The sequence below is a fragment of the Tamandua tetradactyla genome, chromosome 1, assembly GCF_023851605.1.
Source record: "Tamandua tetradactyla isolate mTamTet1 chromosome 1, mTamTet1.pri, whole genome shotgun sequence".
NCBI lineage: Eukaryota > Metazoa > Chordata > Mammalia > Pilosa > Myrmecophagidae > Tamandua > Tamandua tetradactyla.
The window spans coordinates 14,517,323-14,538,603 of record NC_135327.1 but is presented as its reverse complement, the minus strand read 5'-3'; the positions used below and the strand labels follow the sequence as shown (position 1 = coordinate 14,538,603).

Below are 21,281 nucleotides of genomic sequence, written 5' to 3'. Positions count from 1 at the left end.
TCAGTCTGGAGGTTATTTTTATGTATTATATGTAGATATTCCTTTTTTAGTTTAGTGTATTTGAATAGCTAGAAGGAAACTGTTGACCTGTAATCCAGTAGCTTTGATTCTTGATGATGATGGTATGACTATATAGCTTTTACAGTGTGACTGACACTTCCTTTATCCAGTGTATGGGCAGATAAGTGAGAAAATAAAAACATAAAAATAAATAATAGGGGGGAAAAGGGGTATGGAATGTGTTTGGGTGTTTTTTATTTTCGCTTAACTTTTTTTTTTAAGTAATGAAAATGTTCTAAAAGTGATTGTGGTGATGAATGCACAACTATATGATGTGTAAGCCATTGATTGTATACTTTGGATGATTATATAGTCTGGGAATATTTCTCAATAAAATCGCATCCAAATGCATTAATTTTAATAATATATTTTATTTGACTCATCCAAAACATCGTTTCAATATGTAATTAACATGTCTTAAAAATCCAGTGTCTGGTTTATTTACATTTATGGCACATCTCAATTTGAACTAGGTATATTTCGGTTTCCTTATCTGTGAAATGAGAAGCAAATAAAGATACAGTGGTCCAGGTCGCTAGAAGGATTGTGAAAATACCCGTGAAACACCCAGTGCTCAACCCTGCACACAGGGAGCGCGCCATAAAACGAAGCGCCCTCCACTTCTCTCTCCCACCTCACCAACCTCCTTCAGGTCTCCGTCCAATTTCCCCGCCCCGCTCAGGCTCGAGGCGGAAGCAGAACTGTCACAAATGCAGCGCGCTTTACGGTAGCCCTCCCTTTTACCGCAGTGTGGCCCGCTCGGGCACGTTTACCCGGTTGTCTCTGCGGCCTGCTCACGGCGCTTTACGGTAGTGTGGCTGAGCAGCTGCTGAGGGGGCCTTAGCTTCAGCGTGAGTGGAGGGAATTCGCGTAGCCGGCGTTAGCAGGACCCTGAACTATGGACGTAGGCGAACTTCTGAGCTATCAGGTATGAAGCCCGGGAAAGGGCCGTGGAACCCCCCTTCACATGAGCAACGGGTAGCAGGGCCAGAATCTCATCTCACTTCCTCTCCACCTAAATCCGGGGCCCCCGGGCTCCCTCATGTCAACTTGTGCCACCCGGGTCCAAGTTTGTCTCAATTTCACTTTCCCATAGTCCTCTTGGGCCCTTTCAGTTCCTTACCTTCTCAAGGCCTGAGCCCTCTCACCTGTTCTCACTCCAGTCTGGGTTCCCTCTCACCCCATCCTGGTTCTCCTCAACTTCCCTGAAGGTCCCAGACTACCCTGTTTTCACGACCATGCCCCTCAGCTCACCACTCCCCGCTCCCAAGTCCTTGAGTGTGTAGTGGTGGTCGGAGGACCACAGCTCTTTCTTGGATTTGTGCCCCAGCTTCTCCGCTGACTGGCAGTGGGGCTTATGGGCAAGTCCTTTCCTCCCCTTTGAGCTCAGCTATTCTGTCTATGAAATGGATACAGTAATAACTACCTTGTAGGTTTATTTGAGAACTATGTCAGCTAATGGATCTGAAAGCCTATTTTAAAGTGTAGAAAGCTGTAGCCATGTTAACTGCTGTCGTCGGGAGATGTTTGGAATTTTAACATGGGATAGAACCTTAGGGGAATCTTCTTGTGCCCTCACTCAGGGTACTTGTAGGAAAACTTCGGGCTCGAGGACAGAAAGGAATTGCCCAAGTTTCTCAGCAAGTAAGATCTGGGCTAGAGCTCAAGTCTCTCAACTTCCAGCCCAAAGTTTTCCCCACTCTTTAACTTCCCCAGAAAGGCTACTTTTGAGGGGATAGTAGAGCTGTGCCGTCCAGCTACTAGCCACATGCGATTGCTGAACATTTGAAATGTAGCTAGTCTGAATTGAGATGTGCTGTGTGTGTAAATTCACACTAGATTTTGACGATGTAGTATTAAAAAAAGTTGAATTTTTATATTGTTGCTTAATCCTATCGATCATATCGGTTATTTTGATTATTAAATCATTTGATTAAATAATCGTATTTCAGATAATGGGTTAAATAAAATGCGTTTAAAATAGTTTTCACCTATTTCTGTTAACTTTTTAATATGGCTACTAGAAAATTTAAAGTTAGTTTTATAGTTGACAGTGTATTTCTATTGGGCGACCCTGCAATAGAGAATAGGTGATTAAGAACCAGGAGTCTGGAATTCCAGCTTTCTTGGAAACTCAGTTTTGCTACCAACTGACTTTTGTAACCTTGAATGAAATACTTAACTTCTCTATGCCTTGGTTTCCTCATCTGTAAGTGGGGACGGTGATGGTATCTATTTCATAGGGCTGCCGTAAAGCATAGTTGTAAAGTGCTTTGACTAATCCCTACCACTGAGTAAACACATTCAATAAATATTACTATTACTTTTGTGCATCTTCCTAATCCATTATACCCAGCTTTGATCTGGAAACTCCAGACATGATGAGAAGGAACTTGTAAACAGTGGGGAGGTATATAACCAAGAAATTGTTCTTTTTAAGACAGTAGTTGAACATGAAAGGAAAAAAGAAATAGGAGGGTTGCTGGATGAGTGGTTGTATGCCTTTTTGGGAATTGTGGAATGACTAGTCCATTGACTCAGAATATTAAAGTTCAACAAATATTTATTAAGCACCTCCTGGGTGCAAGGCATTGTATCCACTAGGTGTACAGCAATGAAAATGACAGACAAGGTTCTTCCTTTTGTGGAGCTTATAGTCTGGTGGGGAAGTCACAAGATAAGAAAATAAACATAGTGATAAGTGCTATGATGTAAATAAAGCAGGGTATGCTATAAAACTGCAGTATTCAGTATGGTAGCTGCTGACCACATGTGACTATTGAACACTTGAAATGTGGCAATATGTATGAAGTACACACTGGATTTCAAAGATTTAGCATGAAAAATGGCTGTAAAAATATTTTTATATTGATTACATGTTAAAATTATAGTATTTAGATATATTAGGTTAAAGGAAATATATTAAAAATAATGTCACTTTTTAAATGTTGCTACTAGAAAGTTTAAAGTTACACATGTGATTCATTTACGGCTTTCAATATGTTTTTAGTAGATAATTCTGCCATAGAAAATAACCATTAGGCGTGGAGCTAGGACCTATTACTTTAGATAGTATGTTCTAATAGATAGTATGTTCTAGGAAGGTCTTACTCAGGAATGGACATTAAAGTTGAGGACTGAAGGTTGAAAGGGACAGATTGAGGCAGAGATAACATCTTCTATGTGGTAGAAACTCATAGTTAGTTCTTCATGGTTAGAAGATCAGAAAGAGGATTGATGTGACTAGAATATAGTGAGTGAGGAAGAGAATGGTAGGTGATGAAATTAGAGATATAAAAACTCTTTAAAATGGTAACGTTTTTAGAAATGAGAGATGCATTACTTACTGCATTGGTACAGACAAGGAAGCTGAAGCATAAAAAAGTACCTGCCTTAAGGCATCTAGCCAGATAGTGGCAAGGCTGGGCAGTCTGATTTCATAGCTGGAGCTCCTAACCACTGTGCTATACTGCCTTCCTACCATGAGCCAGGGGCTGAGCTAAAGTGTTTTCATATAAGTTATCATATTTAATTATCAATTAATGGCCTTTTGAGGTAGGTGGAATGCTTATTTTATAGAAAAGGAAACCCAAGCCAGAGAGGTCAAGTTAACCTGCTCCAAGTCAAACAGCTAGTGAAGAGCAAAGCCAGAGCTGAAACCAACTGTTCTGGTTTGCTGGCTGCCAGAATGCATTATACCAGAAATGGAATGGCTTTTAAAAAGGGAAATTGAATACGTTGCTGTTTTACAGTTCTAAGGCTATGGAAAAGTCCTAATTAAAGCAAGTCTATAGAAATGTCTCATCTAAGGCATCAAGGGAAGGATGCTTTGATTCAAGAAGGCTAACAAAGTTCAGAGTTTCTCCCGCAAGTGAAAAGGCACAAGGTGAACGTGGTCAGAGTTTGTCTCTCATCTGAAAAGGCACATGGTGAACATGGCGTCATCTGCTAGCTTTCTCTCCAGACCTCTTGCTTCGTGAAGCTCCCCTGGAGGCATTTTCCTTCTTCATCTCCAAAAGTCACTGGCTGGTGTACTCTCTGCTTCGTGGTCCTAGAGCTTGCTGAAGCTTTCTCCAAAATACTTCTTGTTTTATAGGATTCCAGTAAACTAATCAAGACCCACATAGAATGGGTAGAAATATTTCTTTATCTAATCAAGTTTAATAACCACAATTGATTGAGTCATATCTCTGTGGATATAACCTAATCAAATTTCCAGCCTATTGCACCGAATGCAGATTAGAAGAGACCGTTGCTCACAAGATTGATTAGGATTAAAATATGGCTTTTTTAGGGTACATAAATCCTTTCAAACCGGCACACCAACTAAACACCCAAATCCAGTTTTCCCTTTTATTTTTAGATTGTTAAAAACTGTTAAAATCAAAATATGGTACACATACAGAAAAAATGCATTAACCCTAGTGCCATTGATTTACATTTACAAAATAGACCTAAGGAGACTATTAAAATTCACTTCCTGGGAACATATGGGAACAAAATTGTCTGATTTGAATGTCCTCACCCCTCTTGGCTCCTCTGCAGAAATGGTGATGCTTCCAAAATGGGGTTGCTGAAAGGATCAGATGAGGTATAAGCTACATGAAGGCTCTGTTGTGTAGTAGGTGTTCATGGCATGTGGCAGTTGCCTTCTGTTCCTTCTCTGTCAGTGAATTCTTCCTATTCAGCTCAGTTCACCCTGTATGCTATCAATATGTCTTTAGCCTGCTTCCCAACCTTCTGTCTAGCCTTCCCTTTGACATCTTTCTTAGCTTCAGCCAAAAGCATAGACATTAACAGGCAAGCCACTGAAATGGGGTGGAATTGGTTTGGGCCTTTTGAACTCTGTTTCAGTAGTCTTAACATTACTTTTCTCACTTTCACTGCTTGGCTGAGGCGCAGGTCATTTTCTTCTAGAGAAAAATTGATTAAAGAGAAAGGTGGTAGAGCCATGTGGAAGGATCTTGACTGTTGGGTATACTAGGAATTGTTAAAATGTAGATTGTTGGGCCCCATCTCCAGAGTTTGATTTAGTAAGACTCAGATGGGACCTTAAAATTTACATGTCTAACAAGATCCCAGGTTATGCTGAAACTGCTGGTCCAGGGACCATACATTAAGAACCACTGGTCTGGAATGATCTACATTCCTTTAAAATTTTATACCAGCTGAGACTTTCCCTTCTCTTCTCGTGATCATTAGTTTGCAGTTTTTTTTTTTTTTTCTTAGCTTAAATTATTCTTTTTCCTTGCTAACCAAAATATTGAGAGCAAATCACTTAATTTTTCTGGGCCTGAGTTTCCTCATATGCCTAATGATGGGATTAGATAAGGCCCTCTCTAATGTCCCTTCTAGTTCTGCAGTTTTGTGGTGCTAATTATGTAGGTCCAAGGGCTCCGGAGGTTTCAGGGGATAAAAGGCTTGATGTAGTAAAATGAATTGGGGCTGAAAAATCTTGGAGATTTGGATTTTAATCCCACCATTATCATGATTTATCTGGTTACTGTAGGACAAGTCATTTCCCTCCTGTACATCATTTTTTAATCATTTGTAATATGAGGGGATTGACTTCTAGTTCTTTCCATCCCTCAAATTCAGGCACTAAGGTGAACAAGGAATAATAAACATCCAATGTAAAGAAATGCCTATTTAAAGTGTTTTAATATTTTGGGGGTTTTTACTAAATTTCATTTTTGGGGTAACTTGATGGGAAGATTACAGTTTTCTGTTGGATTAGTTCTTCTATTAATAAAGTTAGGCAGGAAGCTCCTCAGTATACGCCTTATATTCTTGACATATGGTAACTATTCATTTGAGAAGATAGGAGAATTACAATGTGGGCAGGAGGTGATGGAAAAAGTCTTAACGAAGAAGCCAGTTATGTTCCCAATATGGAAATGTACTTTTTTGATGCCTTCAGGCTTAGACATCTCATCAAGAAATGTGCCCAGCAGTTCCTTGGCTGAGAAGTTTCTGCTGCATAGGCATGTACATGAACTCCAGGGCACTCTCATTAATACTAATTCTACAGATGTCTGGAAAAAGTTGTTCTCAAGTTTTGCAATAAAGAATTCACATTTAGAGCAGCTTGGCTTGGTGAAAATGACTTGCTTTGTGATATGAGTGGTATTCTCTTTGAGACAGATTGAGGTCAGGGACCCTTAGTTTTGGTGCTATTGCAGATACCCACTCCTCTTGTCACCTAACAGTAATATCACAGCATTTCAGGGGCTTATAGGAATCTATAATCTTACTCCTTTCTCTCGTCTTCTTTCTTTCTTTTTATAAATAAAAATTTTTAGTGATAATATACTGGCAGGAACAGTATTAAAGAAGGTGATTGAGAAAAGGAAACCCACCCTAATCCACTTAGTTGCACAGTCCTTATGTATTTTGCCTGGCTGTATAACCATTGTATATATTGTGTTCTGTGTTTTAGGTTTTTATTTTATTTATTTGTTTATTTTTCTCAGTTCATATAATTTACTGCAGTTAGCACACAGTTTAAAAATTTACCAGCACAGCAACAGTACAAAACTAAACAGCATAATAAGTTATTCCCCTGTGTTTTTTATGTTTTTAATTTAACATTGCCAGAAGTATTTTCTGTGTTGTCTTGTTATTTGTGATGTTTGTGTACTGTCTACTGGAGCGATATAGACCATTTTCCTCTAAATTGTCCCTCTATAATTGGATAGTTAGGTGGGTTCCACGTTTTTGTTCTTATAGATAATACTGCAGTAAACCTCTTTGTTCATGTAACATTTTCCTCCCATCTATTGTTAGTAAGTACTATGTGCCATCTCTTGTGTCTAGTATTGCATGTACTAAAATTTTAAGACATGGCCCTAGCCTTTAAAGAATTCATAATTTAAGGAGTGACATAGATGTTTAAACAACTAACTGTATGAACCAAGTATTATGAAAACAAAATGGGAGGAATGATTGGATGTGCTTAGGGAGGGGGTATATTGATGGAGATGGACTTGGTTTGTTTAGTGAAGAAAATGAAGGTGACATTGGAATCTCAGCCTTGATAAATAAAAAGGAATTCTGTGGGTAGTGAAGTGGATTACGAGAGTCATTTTTGACTAGGATTAGTAAAAGCAAAAGCATGGGCGTGACATGTTCAGAGCATTAGGTAAATGTTCAGATCTTTGGGTAAGTGAAACAGTGCTAGGAGTTAATGTGGTCACCTCAGTCAGATATGCTAAGAATACACAGTGCTCATTTGAAATTAATCCTTTATCAGTTTACAGAGCTACCAGCAGAGTATGTTCCAGTTTTATTGCCATCTTGATTGTATACTGGATATAAAATCTAAAATTCCCTTCTTAATTTAGTAGGTATAAAACGTTAGTTCAGAGAAATTGTGGAAAGATGGTAGAGTTGGAAGATATTAAGACACTGAATTATATATTTGAATGTTTTTAAAAGGGGGAAATTTTAGGTTGTATGTATGTTACTAGAATAAAATTTTTAAAAACATCCATGGAACTGTACAACACAAAGAGTGAACCCTAAGTTAAACCATGGACTATAGTTAATAGTACAATTATAAAATGTGTTTTCAGCAGTTGTAACAAATGTGCCGCAGCAATGCAACGTAGTAATAGGGTGATATATGGAAAGCCTGTATTTTATGCATGATTTTTCTATGAACCATAAGTTCTCTAATAAAAAAATGTTAGTTCAAGGTTGCTTTGATAAACATTTCTCTTTGCTTTTTCTTGTGTTATTTGTGTTTCCTTTGTCTGTCTCTCTTAAGGCCGTAGTTATGGTTTGTAATTGTGCTTTTTTCTGTTTTATGTCATTTTTATATGTGTAAGAAATATTAGTAGAAGACTGGACCAACTTGTGGTCAAATATCTCATTCTGCTTTAGCCTCATCTTATCTATAACCGTGAGAATATTATCCTAATCTTTATTTATTTATTTATTTATTATTTTTTTATTAATTAAAAAAAAGAAAAGAAATTAACACAACATTTAGAAATCATTCCATTCTACATATGCACTCAGTAATTCTTAGTATCATCACATAGATGCATGATCATCATTTCCTAGTACATTTGCATCGATTTAGGAAAAGAACTAGCAAAACAGCAGAAAAAGATATAGAATGTCAATATAGAGAAGAAAATTAAAATAATAATAATAATAATAATATATATATAGAAAGAAAAAGAAAAAAAACAAAAACAAAAGATACAAACAAACAAACAAACAAAAACTATAGTTCAGGTGCAGCTTCATTCAGTGTTTTAACATAGTTACATTACAATTAGGTATTATTGTGCTGTCCTATTTGAGTTTTTGTATCTAGTCCTGTTGCACAGTCTGTATCCCTTCAGCTTCAATTACCCATTATCTTACCCTGTTTCTAACTCCTGCTGGTCTCTGTTACCAATGATATATTCCAAGTTGATTCTCGAATGTCGGTTCACATCAGTGGGACCATACAGTATTTGTCCTTTAGTTTTTGGCTAGACTCACTCAGCATAATGTTCTCTAGGTCCATCCATGTTATTACATGCTTCATAAGTTTAGTCTGTCTTAAAGCTGCATAATATTCCATCGTAGGTACACACCACAGTTCGCTTAGCCACTCGTCTGTCGATGGACACTTTGGCCGTCTCCATCTCTTTGCAACTGTAAACAATGCTGCTATAAACACTGGTGTGCAAATGTCCGTCTGTGTCTTTGCTCTTAAGTCCTTTGAGTAGATACCTAGCAGTGGTATTGCTGGGTCGTAATCCATTCTGCCAGTCTATGTCTTTTGATTGGGGAGTTCAGTCCATTAACTTTTAGTGTTATTACTGTTTGGATAATATTTTCCTCTACCATTTTGCCTTTTGTATTATATATATCATATCTGATTTTCCTTCTTTCTACACTTTACTCCATACCTCTCTCTTCTGTCTTTTCGTATCTGACTCTAGTGCTCCCTTTAGTATTTCTTGCAGAGCTGGTCTCTTGGTCACAAATTCTCTCAGTGACTTTTTGTCTATAAATGTTTTAATTTCTCCTTCATTTTTGAAGGACAATTTTGCTGGATATAGGAGTCTTGGTTGGCAGTTTTTCTCTTTTAGTAATTTAAATATATCATCCCACTGTCTTCTAGCTTCCATGGTTTCTGCTGAGAAATCTACACATAGTCTTATTGGGTTTCCTTTGTATGTGATGGATTGTTTTTCTCTTGCTGCTTTCAAGATCCTCTCTTTCTCTTTGACCTCTGACATTCTAACTAGTAAGTGTCTTGGATAATGCCTATTTGGGTCTATTCTCTTTGGGGTGCGCTGCACTTCTTGGATCTGTAATTTTAGGTCTTTCATAAGCGTTGGGAAATTTTCAGTGATAATTTCTTCCATTAGTTTTTCTCCTCCTTTTCCCTTCTCTTCTCCTTCTGGGACACCCACAACACGTATATTTGTGCGCTTCATATTGTCATTCAGTTCCCTGATCCACTGCTCAAGTTTTTCCATTCTTTTCCCTATAGTTTCTGTTTCTTTTTGGGATTCAGATGTTCCATCCTCCAGTTCACTAATTGTAGCTTCTGTCTCTTTAAATCTACCATTGTCGGTATCCATTGTTTTTTCCATCTTTTCTACTTTGTCCTTCACTCCCATAAGTTCTGTGATTTGTTTTTTCAGATTTTCTATTTCTTCTTTTTGTTCAGCCCATGTCTTCTTCATGTCCTCCCTCAATTTATTGATTTGGTTTTTGAAGAAGTTTTCCATTTCTGTTCATATATTCAGCATTAGTTGTCTCAGCTCCTGTATCTCATTTGAACTATTGGTTTGTTCCTTTGACTGGGCCATATCTTCAATTTTCTGAGCGTCATCCGTTATTTTCTGCTGGTGTCTGGGCATTTGATCAGATTTCCCTGGGTGTGGGACCCGGCTGGTTGAAAGGTTTTTCTGTGAAATCTCTGGGCTCTGTTTTTCTTATCCTGCCCAGTAGGTGGCGCTTGTCTGTCTGCGGGTCCCACCAGTAAAAGATGCTGTGACTCCTTTAACTTGCCAATCCGAATCTCGCAGTCGGCCCGGGAAACCGCGCGTGGAGGGGGGAGTCGCTGGCCACCGCGGCTTGGGGGAGTACCGGTCCAAATTGCCCAGCTGGCCCGAGACGCCAAGCGTGGGGGGAGGGCCCCGCTATCCAACATTCCCAGTCGGACCGGGAAGCCACGTGTGTGGAAGGGACCCAATCGCCAGCCGCCCCAGCCCGGGAAAGAGCGCGCCCCTCGGGTATCTCACTGCAGCAGATTCTCCCTGCCCGTTCAGCCGTTCCAGAATGGGGTACGCTGTCTTTTTGGTCTCTGTCGTGGCTCCGGGAGCTGTTTCGTATTGTTTCTGTTTCTTTAGTTGCTGTTCTGGAGGAGGAACTAAGACCCGCGCGACTTACTAAGCCGCCAACTTCTCCGGAAGCTCCTATCCTAATCTTAATGTCATTTTGTAGCATTGTGAAATGGCCCTTTTTGCATGACAGTATATACTAATGTCCTTCAAAGTTATTTTTTGTTAGTAGTGGGGCTCTGAATAACAGATAAAGAGCCATTCTCATTGATATTCCCATAAAGGTATTTTCTGTTTCATCCTTTACTGACCTGTTTCTTAAGTTCATTTCCTCCCTTTGAACCTTCTCACCTTCTTCTTTTCCTCTGGTTCATTCTTTTCGTACTCATTATCTTTAAATGCATCTTCCACACCTTTGTTGCTAGAGTGTAAATTTATAGGTAGAAACAACACCTAGCAGGGTCTGTCACCCAGAATTAATGCCTAATAAATGGTTGTCCAGTGATTGAGTGAATGAACCAGTACATGCCTTTAAATATGCTCTGGTTATTTGCCCCTTTATAAAAGGTTTTGCTTCAATATCTTATCTGCTTGCTGTCCTGCATCTCTGCTTTCATGTCAGACTTCAAGAAAGTTTGATTGAAACCTGTATTTCAGTTTTCTAATCATCCTTGTCTTCCTTCTCATCATTATATCTTTCTGCTTTTACTATAAAACCTATGTTCTTTTTTTTAAAACTTTTTATTTTGAACTCCTACAGGAAGTCTAAAATAGTAGAGAGATTTCTATATGTTTCCTCATCCAGCTTCTCTTAAAGTTAACACCTTATATAACCACAGTACAGTGATAACCAGGAAATAACTGGTACAACTAGTAATACTAGTAGCTAAACTACACACTTTATTCAAATATAAACAACTTTTCCACCGATGTCCCTTTTCTGTTTCAGAATCCTGTCTACGATCCCATTTTGTATTTAACTGTTTTTTTTTCCCCTTAGTTTTCTCTAATCTATAACAGTTTCTTAAGTCTTTTCTTGTTTTTCATGATCTTGATATTTTTGCAGCATACCTATCAGTTATTTAGTTGAATGTCCGAAACTTATATTCTTGAAGGCTACCAGTGCCTTCTTTCAAGATTTTCTTGGGCCTCTTGAGTCTTCACTAGAATTTGACTATATAACTTCTTTTTCCTCTTATAAGAACTCATCCATGCTTCTGCCATTTAGTACGTTTATGTAGATAACTCTTAGCTCTCTGGCCCTTAACTCTCATTTAGACTTCATGTGTCTGCTGGACATTCTGGCCAGTTGTTCTGGCATCACATAATTCTCTGCATCTCTTTTATCACCTCCCACAATTAAAAAAAAAAATTTATTGCCAAATTTCACACATATATAGTCCATAGATAGTGTACAATTAGTGGCTCACAATATCATCACATGGTTGTGTATTCATCACCATGATCGTTTTTTTTTTTAATTCTTTTAATGACAAATTTTCACACATATAAAGTCCATACATGGTGTACAGTCAGTGACTCACAGTATCAGCACATAGTTGTATATTCATTACCAGGATCATTTTTAGAACATTTGCATCACTCCAGAAAAAGAAATAAAAAGAAAACACTCATATATCCCATACCCCTTACCTCTCCCTCTCATTGACCACTAGTATTTCCATCTACCTAATTTATTTTATCCCTTATCCCCCCTATTTATTTATTTAGCCATATGGTTTTTTTTTTTTTTTTTTTGGCTTTTAAAAAGGGGAATTTAATGAGTTGCTAGTTTACAGTTCTAAGTCCAAGAAAATGTCCCAATTAAAACAAGTCTATAGAAATTCCAATCAAAGGCATCCAGGGAAAGACACCCTGGTTCAAGAAGCCCGATGAAGTTCAGGGTTTCTCTCTCAAGTGAGATGGCACATGGTAAACACAGTCAGGGCTTCTCTCTCAGCTGGAAGGGCACATGGCAAATACGGCGTCATCTGCTAGCTTTCTCTCCTGGCTTCCTATTTCATGAAGCTCCCCAGGAGGCATCTTCCTTCTTCATCTCCAAAGGTCACTGGCTGGTGGACTCTCTGCTTTGTGGTGCGGCAGCATTCTCTGCCCTCTCTGAGTCTCTCATTCCCCAAAATGTTTCCTCTTTTATAGGACTTCAGAAACTAATCAAAACCCACTCAAACGGGTGGAGACATATCATCCCCTAATCCAGTTTAACAACCATTCTTAACTAAATCTCATCAATCAGGGAGATGATCTCATTACAGTTTCAAACATACAGTATTGAATAGAGATTATTCTACCTTTATGAAATGGGATTTATATTAAAACATGGCTTTTCTTAGGGGGCATGCTTCCTTTCAAACCAGCACACCAGCTTTGCGACTAGATCTATTTCACAGGTAAGGAAACCAGTGTGGCCAGCAAGGGGGCCATGTGGCAGGATCAGGGTCAAACCAAGTCCGTTAAGACTCAAAGCCCTTATGAGCCAGCAGAACCACTGGCTCCAGTCTTAACAGCAGCTAGGGGTTCCCAGCATGCACTATGCGAGTTAATTCTGAGAAACTCTGGATAAGGAAACTCAGGCTAGGAGGAGAAGAGCACCTCTCCCCAGGCCACCTGAATGACTGACAGAGGTGGGACCAGCTGCGGTGTGTGCAGGCTTTGAATGCAGCAAAGGGGACAATCCTGGGAATGGGCACTCACTGGTCTGTGCCTGCTGCTGCCTGGCCAGCTGGTGGGGTCCATTTTTGCTGATGGCCTCGGGAACATCTGAATATCCTTCACATCAAAGCATTTCTGGAATTCCTCAGGGAGGGACTCAGACGTCGACAGGGTCCAGGCCACCAGGGTCCAGCCACTTCTTGCACTCTTCCTCATACTCCTTCATGGCCTTCTTTTTTTTTTTTTTTTTTTATTAATTAAAAAAATTAACTAACACAACAATAGAAATCAATCCATTCTACATATGCAATCAGTAATTCTTAATATCATCACATAGGTGTATGGTCATCATTTCTCAGTACATATGCATCGATTTAGAGAAAGAAATAGCACTACAACAGAAAAAGAAATAAAGTGATAACACAGAGAGAAAACACAAATAAAAATAAAAAGTACAAAAATATATAAGAGAAAAAAAAACAAAACAAACAAAAAAAAAACTATAGATCAGATGCAGCTTCATTCAGCGTTCCAAGATAATTACATTACAATTAGGCAGTATTGTGCTGACCATTTTTTTTTTTTTTAGACATCATACCATTCTACATATGCAATCAGTAATTCTTAACATCATCACATAGATGCATGATCATCATTTCTTAGTACATTTGCATCGGTTTAGAAGAACTAGCAGTATAACAGAAAAAGATATAGAATGTTAATATAGAGAAAAAAAATAAAAGTAATAATAATAAGAACAAAACAAACAAAACAAAACAAAACAAAAACCTATAGCTCGGATGCAGCTTCGTTCAGTATTTTAACATGATTACTTTACAATTAGGTATTATTGTACTGTCCATTTTTGAGTTTTTGTATCTAGTCCTATTGCACCGTCTGTATTCCATCAGCTCCGATTACCCATTATCTTACCCTGTTTCTAACTCCTGCTGAACTCTGTTACCAATGACATATTCCAAGTTTATTCTCGAGTGTCGATTCACATCATTGGGACCATACAGTATTTGTCTTTTAGCTTTTGGCTAGACTCACTCAGCATAATGTTTTCTAGGTCCATCCATGTTATTACATGCTTCATTAGTTTATCCTGTCTTAAAGCTGCATAATATTCCATCGTATGTATATACCACAGTTTGTTTAGCCACTCGTCTGTTGATGGACATTTTGGCTGTTTCCATCTCTTTGCAATTGTAAATAACGCTGCTATAAACATTGGTGTGCAAATGTCTGTTTGAGTTTTTGCCCTTAATTCCTTTGAGTAGATTCCCAGCAATGGTATTGCTGGATCGTATGGCAATTCTATATTCAGCTTTTTGAGGAACCACCAAACTGCTTTCCACAGTGGTTGCACCATTTGACATTCCCACCAACAGTGGATAAGTGTGCCTCTTTCTCCGCATCCTCTCCAGCACTTGTCATTTTCTGTTTTGTTGATAATGGCCATTCTGGTGGGTGTGAGATGATATCTCATTGTGGTTTTGATTTGCATTTCTCTAATGGCCAGGGACATTGAGCATCTCTTCATGTGTCTTTTGGCCATTTGTATTTCCTCCTCTGAGAGGTGTCTATTCAAGTCTTTTTCCCATTTTGTAATTGGGTTGGCTATCTTTTTGTTGTTGAGTTGAACAATCTCATTATAAATTCTGGATACTAGACCTTTATCTGATATGTCGTTTCCAAATATTGATTCCCATTGTGTAGGCTGTCTTTCTACTTTCTTGATGAAGTTCTTTGATGCACAAAAGTGTTTAATTTTGAGGAGTTCCCATTTATTTATTTCCTTCTTCAGTGCTCTTGCTTTAGGTTTAAGGTCCATAAAACCGCCTCCAATTGTAAGATTCATAAGATATCTCCTTACATTTTCCTCTAACTGTTCTATGGTCTTAGACCTAATGTTTAGATCTTTGATCCATTTTGAGTTAACTTTTGTATAGGGTTTGAGATATGGGTCTTCTTTCATTCTTTTGCATATGGATATCCAGTTCTCTAGGCACCATTTATTGAAGAGACTGTTCTGTCCCAGGTGAGTTGGCTTGACTCCCTTATCAAAGATCAAATGACCATAGATGAGAGGGTCTATATCTGAGCACTCTATTCGATTCCATTGGTCGATATATCTATCTTTATGCCAATACCATGCTGTTTTGACCACTGTGGCTTCATAATATGCCTTAAAGTCTGGCAGCGCAAGACCTCCAGCTTCGTTTTTTCTCCTCAAGATGTTTTTAGCAATTCGGGGCACCCTGCCCTTCCAGATAAATTTGCTTATTGGTTTTTCTATTTCTGAAAAATGAGTTGTTGGGATTTTGATTGGTATTGCATTGTATCTGTAAATCAATTTAGGTAGGATTGACATCTTAACTATATTTAGTCTTCCAATCCATGAACACGGTATGCCCTTCCATCTGTTTAGGTCTTCTGTGATTTCTTTTAGCAGTTTTTTGTAGTTTTCTTTGTATAGGTCTTTTGTCTCTTTAGTTAAATTTATTCCTAGGTATTTTATTCTTTTAGTTGCAATTGTAAATGGGATTCGTTTCTTGATTTCCCCCTCCGCTTGTTCATTGCTAGTGTATAGAAATGCTACAGATTTTTGAATGTTGATCTTGTAACCTGCTACTTTGCTGTACTCATTTATTAGCTCTAGTAGTTTTGTTGTGGATTTTTCCGGGTTTTCGACGTATAGTATCATATCGTCTGCAAACAGTGATAGTTTTACTTCTTCCTTTCCAATTTTGATGCCTTGTATTTCTTTTTCTTGTCTAATTGCTCTGGCTAGAACCTCCAACACAATGTTGAATAATAGTGGTGATAATGGACATCCTTGTCTTGTTCCTGATCTTAGGGGGAACGTTTTCAATTTTTCCCCATTAAGGATGATATTAGCTGTGGGTTTTTCATATATTCCCTCTATCATTTTAAGGAAGTTCCCTTGTATTCCTATCCTTTGAAGTGTTTTCAACAGGAAAGAATGTTGAATCTTGTCAAATGCCTTCTCTGCATCAATTGAGATGATCATGTGATTTTTCTGCTTTAATTTGTTGATATGGTGTATTACATTAGTTGATTTTCTTATGTTGAACCATCCTTGCATACCTGGGATGAATCCTACTTGGTCATGATGAATAATTCTTTTAATGTGTTGTTGGATACGATTTGCTAGAATTTTATTGAGGATTTTTGCATCAATATTCATTAGAGAGATCGGCCTGTAGTTTTCTTTTCTTGTAATATCTTTGCCTGGTTTTGGTATGAGGGTAATGTTGGCTTCATAGAATGAGTTAGGTAGTTTTCCCTCCACTTCGATTTTTTTGAAGAGTTTGAGGAGAGTTGGTACTAATTCTTTCTGGAATGTTTGATAGAATTCACATGTGAAGCCGTCTGGTCCTGGACTTTTCTTTTTAGGAAGCTTTTGAATGACTGCTTCGATTTCTTTACTTGTGATTGGTTTGTGGAGATCATCTATCTCTTCTTGAGTCAAAGTTGGTTGTTCATGTCTTTCCAGGAACCCGTCCATTTCCTCTAAATTGTTGTATTTATTAGCGTAAAGTTGTTCATAGTATCCTGTTATTACCTCCTTTATTTCTGTGAGGTCAGTAGTTATGTCTCCTCTTCCATTTCTGATCTTATTTATTTGCATCCTCTCTCTTCTTCTTTTTGTCAATCTTGCTAAGGGCCCATCAATCTTATTGATTTTCTCATAGAACCAACTTCTGGCCTTATTGATTTTCTCTATTGTTTTCATGTTTTCAATTTCATTTATTTGTGCTCTAATCTTTGTTATTTCTTTCCTTTTGCTTGCTTTGGGGTTAGCTTGCTGTTCTTTCTCCAGTTCTTCCAAATGGATAGTTAATTCCTGAATTTTTGCCTTTTCTTCTTTTCTGATATAGGCATTTAGAGCAATAAATTTCCCTCTTAGCACTGCCTTTGCTGCGTCCCATAAGTTTTGATATGTTGTGTTTTCATTTTCATTCGCCTCGAGGTATTTGCTAATTTCTCTAGCAATTTCTTCTTTGACCTAGTCGTTGTTTAGGAGTGTGTTGTTGAGCCTCCACGTATTTGTGAATTTTCTGGCACTCTGCCTATTATTGATTTCCAACATCATTCCTTTATGGTCCGAGAAAGTGTTGTGTAAGATTTCAATCTTTTTAAATTTGTTAAGACTTGCTTTGTGACCCAGCATATGGTCTATCTTTGAGAATGATCCATGAGCACTTGAGAAAAAGGTGTATCCTGCTGTTGTGGGATGTAATGTCCTATAAATGTCTATTAAGTCTAGTTCATTTATAGTAATATTCAGATTCTCTATTTCTTTGTTGATCTTCTGTCTAGATGTTCTGTCCCTTGATGAGAGTGGTGAGTTGAAGTCTCCAACTATTATAGTATATGAGTCTATTTCCCTTTTCAGTGTTTGCAGTGTATTCCTCACGTATTTTGGGGCATTCTGGTTCGGTGCGTAAATATTTATGATTGTTATGTCTTCTTGTTTAATTGTTCCTTTTATTAGTATATAGTGTCCTTCTTTGTCTCTTTTAACTGCTTTACATTTGAAGTCTAATTTGTTGGATATTAGTATAGCCACTCCTGCTCTTTTCTGGTTGTTATTTGCATGAAATATCTTTTCCCAACCTTTCACTTTCAACCTATGTTTATCTTTGGGTCTAAGATGTGTTTCCTGTAGACAGCATATAGAAGGATCCTGTTTTTTAATCCATTCTGCCAATCTATGTCTTTTGATTGGGGAATTCAGTCCATTGACATTTAGTGTTATTACTGTTTGGATAATATTTTCCTCTACCATTTTGCCTTTTGTATTATATATATCATATCTGATTTTCCTTCTTTCTACACTCTTTTCCATATCTCTCTCTTCTGTCTTTTTGTATCTGACTCTAATGCTCCCTTTAGTATTTCTTGCAGAGCTGGTCTCTTGGTCACGAATTCTTTCAGTGACTTTTTGTCTGAGAATGTTTTAATTTCTCCCTCATTTTTGAAGGATAATTTTGCTGGATATAGGAGTCTTGGTTGGCAGTTTTTCTCTTTTAGTATTTTAAATATATCATCCCACTGTCTTCTAGCTTCCATGGTTTCTGCTGAGAAATCTACACATAGTCTTATTGAGTTTCCTTTGTATGTGATGGATTGTTTTTCTCTTGCTGCTTTCAAGATCCTCTCTTTCTCTTTGACCTCTGACATTCTAACTAGTAAGTGTCTTGGATAATGCCTATTTGGGTCTATTCTCTTTGGGGTGCGCTGCACTTCTTGGATCTGTAATTTTAGGTCTTTCATAAGCGTTGGGAAATTTTCAGTGAAAATTTCTTCCATTAGTTTTTCTCCTCCTTTTCCCTTCTCTTCTCCTTCTGGGACACCCACAACACGTATATTTGTGCGGTTCATATTGTCCTTGAGTTCCCTGATACCCTGTTCAAATTTCTCCATTCTTTTCCCTATAGTTTCTGTTTCTTTTTGGAATTCAGATGTTCCATCCTCCAAATCACTAATTCTATCTTCTGTCTCTTTAAATCTATCATTGTAACTATCCATTATTTTTTCTATGTTTGCTACTTTATCCTTCACTTCCATAAGTTCTGCGATTTGTTTTTTCATGTTTTCTATTTCTTCTTTATGTTCAGCCCATGTCCTCTTCATGTCCTCCCTCAATTTATCGATTTCATTTTTGAAGAGGTTTTCCATTTCTGTTTGTATACTCAGGATTAGTTGTCTCAGCTCTTGTGTCTCATTCGAGCTATTGGTTTGTTCCTTTGACTGGGCCATATTCTCAATCTTTTGAGCGTGGACAGTTATCTTCTGCTGCTGGCATCTGGGCATTTATTCAGATTTCTCTGGGTGTTGGACCCAGCAAGGTTGTAAGATTTTTCTGTGAAATCTCTGGGATCTGTTTTTCTTATCTTGCCCAGTACGTGGCGCACGTGGCACACGCTTGTCTCAAGTGTTTGGAATGGGTCTCCCCCAGTCACCGATCTCCGTGGCCTGGGGATTTCGGATCCAAATCTCTCCGTTGGTTCAGGGGCCGCGCGTGTTGGGGGCGTCAGCTGCCGCGGCTTGAGGGGACCCTGTGGCTGGTTGCGGGCCGCAGCGGGCCTGGGGGATTCCCCACCGGACCAGGAAGCCTCCCGTGGCGGGGGGGCTTCCGCGGCTTGGATAGCCCTCCTATCTGAGACTCGTATCCGCGGACTCGAAGCAGAGACTCGAAGCCGCCCGCAAAAGAGGGGTGCCACCTGCCTCGGCTTGGGAAACTTGCTTCTCCAATACTCTCAGCCGGCCCGGAAAGCGGGGAGGGAGTAGCTCGGACCACCGCAGCTGCCGCTGATCGGGAAATCGCACGCCGCTCGGGGGTCTCACTGCAGCCGAGTCTCGCAGTCAGACAAAGCTCGGTGTGCCAAGGAATCACTGGTCTGCTGGGGGACCTGGCACCAGGTGTTCTTCTATTGTCTCAGCTCCTTGAACTTTCAGTGATAATCAGCCCGAGTAGAGTAAGCTCTGAGATGGAGAGAGTGTCCTCTAATACCCATCAATTGTCCAAATCCCTACAGAGAATTTTGTCTCGCCTGGGGCAGAGCCGGGCTCCGACGTGCACAGGAAGGAGAGTCACGCGGACCAAGCCCTGACCTTTACTGGGGCCTTCCACGCAGGGCCTGGGGCTTGGGCGCTGCTCCTTCAGAAGTAGTTCATTTTAATGCGCTCTGATCTAAAGTTACAGCTGGTTTCCAGTCAGAGGTCCTGGGGCTTGGATCTGAAAATGGTTTCTCTCTTTGAGGCTTTCTTAAAGAGCCAAAAGTCTCTAGAATGCTGACCGAACAGAGAAACTCCAATGTTCACAAAATGCGCAGTTACCTTGCTCACCTGTTCTGCTGAGGCTCCAGAGATTCAGACGTTCATCCCATCTGTGTCACCAAATTGTTACCATACAAAGGCTGTCGGTTTTTCTGCCCAACGTACACATTACCAATTCCTGAGACACCGGGGTTTCCAAGAGAGTAAAAGTTTATTACTACATGTGTTGCAGGAGAATAGACTGCCTAACACCCCAAAATCTGTCTTCCTGTATTTCCTTCATGGCCTTCTTGATATGCAGCTTGGCATGGCCCCACACAAGCTCCTTGAAGGCCTCCAGCTCGTCACTAAAGCCCTCCATGTACTGGTGGTCAGCTGTCTTTGTCTTGGTGAAGAACTGCCAGAAGCAGGCCCGGGGGTCCGTCTTCAGGCTCTTGGCCAACTCCAAGATGAACTGCATGACAATGGTCTGGTGGGCCACCTGTTCCATGAGTGCACGTTTCTTCCCCACCTCTAGGTCAATGCACCAGATGACAAGGTAGTTGGCAGACTCTTTGCACACCAGGTGGACACTGTCTCACAGGTACTTCTGGCTGTCATCCCAATGGTGGAACATGCCAAATTGCTTGATCTGTTTCTCGTACTTCTCCATGAAGGTTTGTGTTTCTGCTCCCTCACCTCCTCTGAGTCCTCCTCAGCCTGTCCTGGCTTGGTGTGGACCATGCTCTTGCTGAAGCTGTCTTTGCTGAGCATGTCCACGTTCCAGAGCACGCTCTCCTCCTTCTTGTGCATTTCCTCCAGCTTCTGCTCCCAGCTCCGCTCCTCCTGGTGCAGCTGCTGCGCCTCGGCCTGCAGCCGTTCCAGCTCTACCATTTCTCCCTTGCCCTCAGCCACCTCCAACTCCTTCAGCTTCTGCTGGCACTCAGCCGCCTTGCGGCTGCACTCGCGGCAGCCCCTATCCAGCTCCTCCTTCTCCTTCTGGAACTCCTCCATGAGGTCCACCCAGGCCTTATGCCGCCAGCGGAAGAGGCTGGCTGTGTTGATGTTAGGGTGCATTTCGTTCTCATTGTCCGACACCTTGATGTGGTCCCACACGCTGTCGTCCACCATCTTGCTTGGGCAGCCCAGCCCACTACAGCAGCAGTGGCACTGAAGACTTGGCTCGCGGAGCCCCCTGAGTGTGTAGACATCTTAGTGGGGGTGAAGTGGTATTTGGGGGTTCTGATTTACATTCCCCAATTTATTTAGCCATATGTTTTTAATCATCTGTCCAAACCCTAGACAAAAGAAACATCAGACACAAGGTTTTCACAATCACACAGTCACATTGTAAATGCTACATTGTTATACCATCATCTTCAAGAATCTAGGCTGCTGGAACACAGCTCAACAGTTTCAGGTACTTCGCTCCAGCCACTCCAATGCACCATAAATTAAAAAGGG

At 39.7% G+C, this 21,281-nt stretch overlaps 1 protein-coding gene and 1 pseudogene across 3 annotated transcripts in view; one reads left to right on the top strand and one right to left on the bottom strand.

Annotated features, from left to right (window-relative positions):
* Positions 1 to 802: 802 nt before the first annotated feature.
* The window catches only part of CTNNBL1 (catenin beta like 1), a 256,473-nt gene continuing 235,994 nt past the window's right edge, over positions 803 to 21,281 (top strand). For 2 of the 3 annotated variants that reach the window (XM_077169106.1, XM_077169098.1), the window contains exon 1: positions 803 to 988. Coding sequence is in view for 1 of the 3 variants with exons in the window: in XM_077169098.1 (XP_077025213.1) it covers positions 959 to 988 (30 nt within the window). In the remaining 2 variants the exon portion in view is untranslated. Of the gene's footprint in view, positions 989 to 1,047; positions 1,705 to 21,281 lie in introns of those variants that run through there. The other variant, XM_077169116.1, reaches the window with a different exon arrangement.
* On the bottom strand, positions 20,056 to 20,982 carry LOC143678136 (hsp90 co-chaperone Cdc37 pseudogene; annotated as a pseudogene).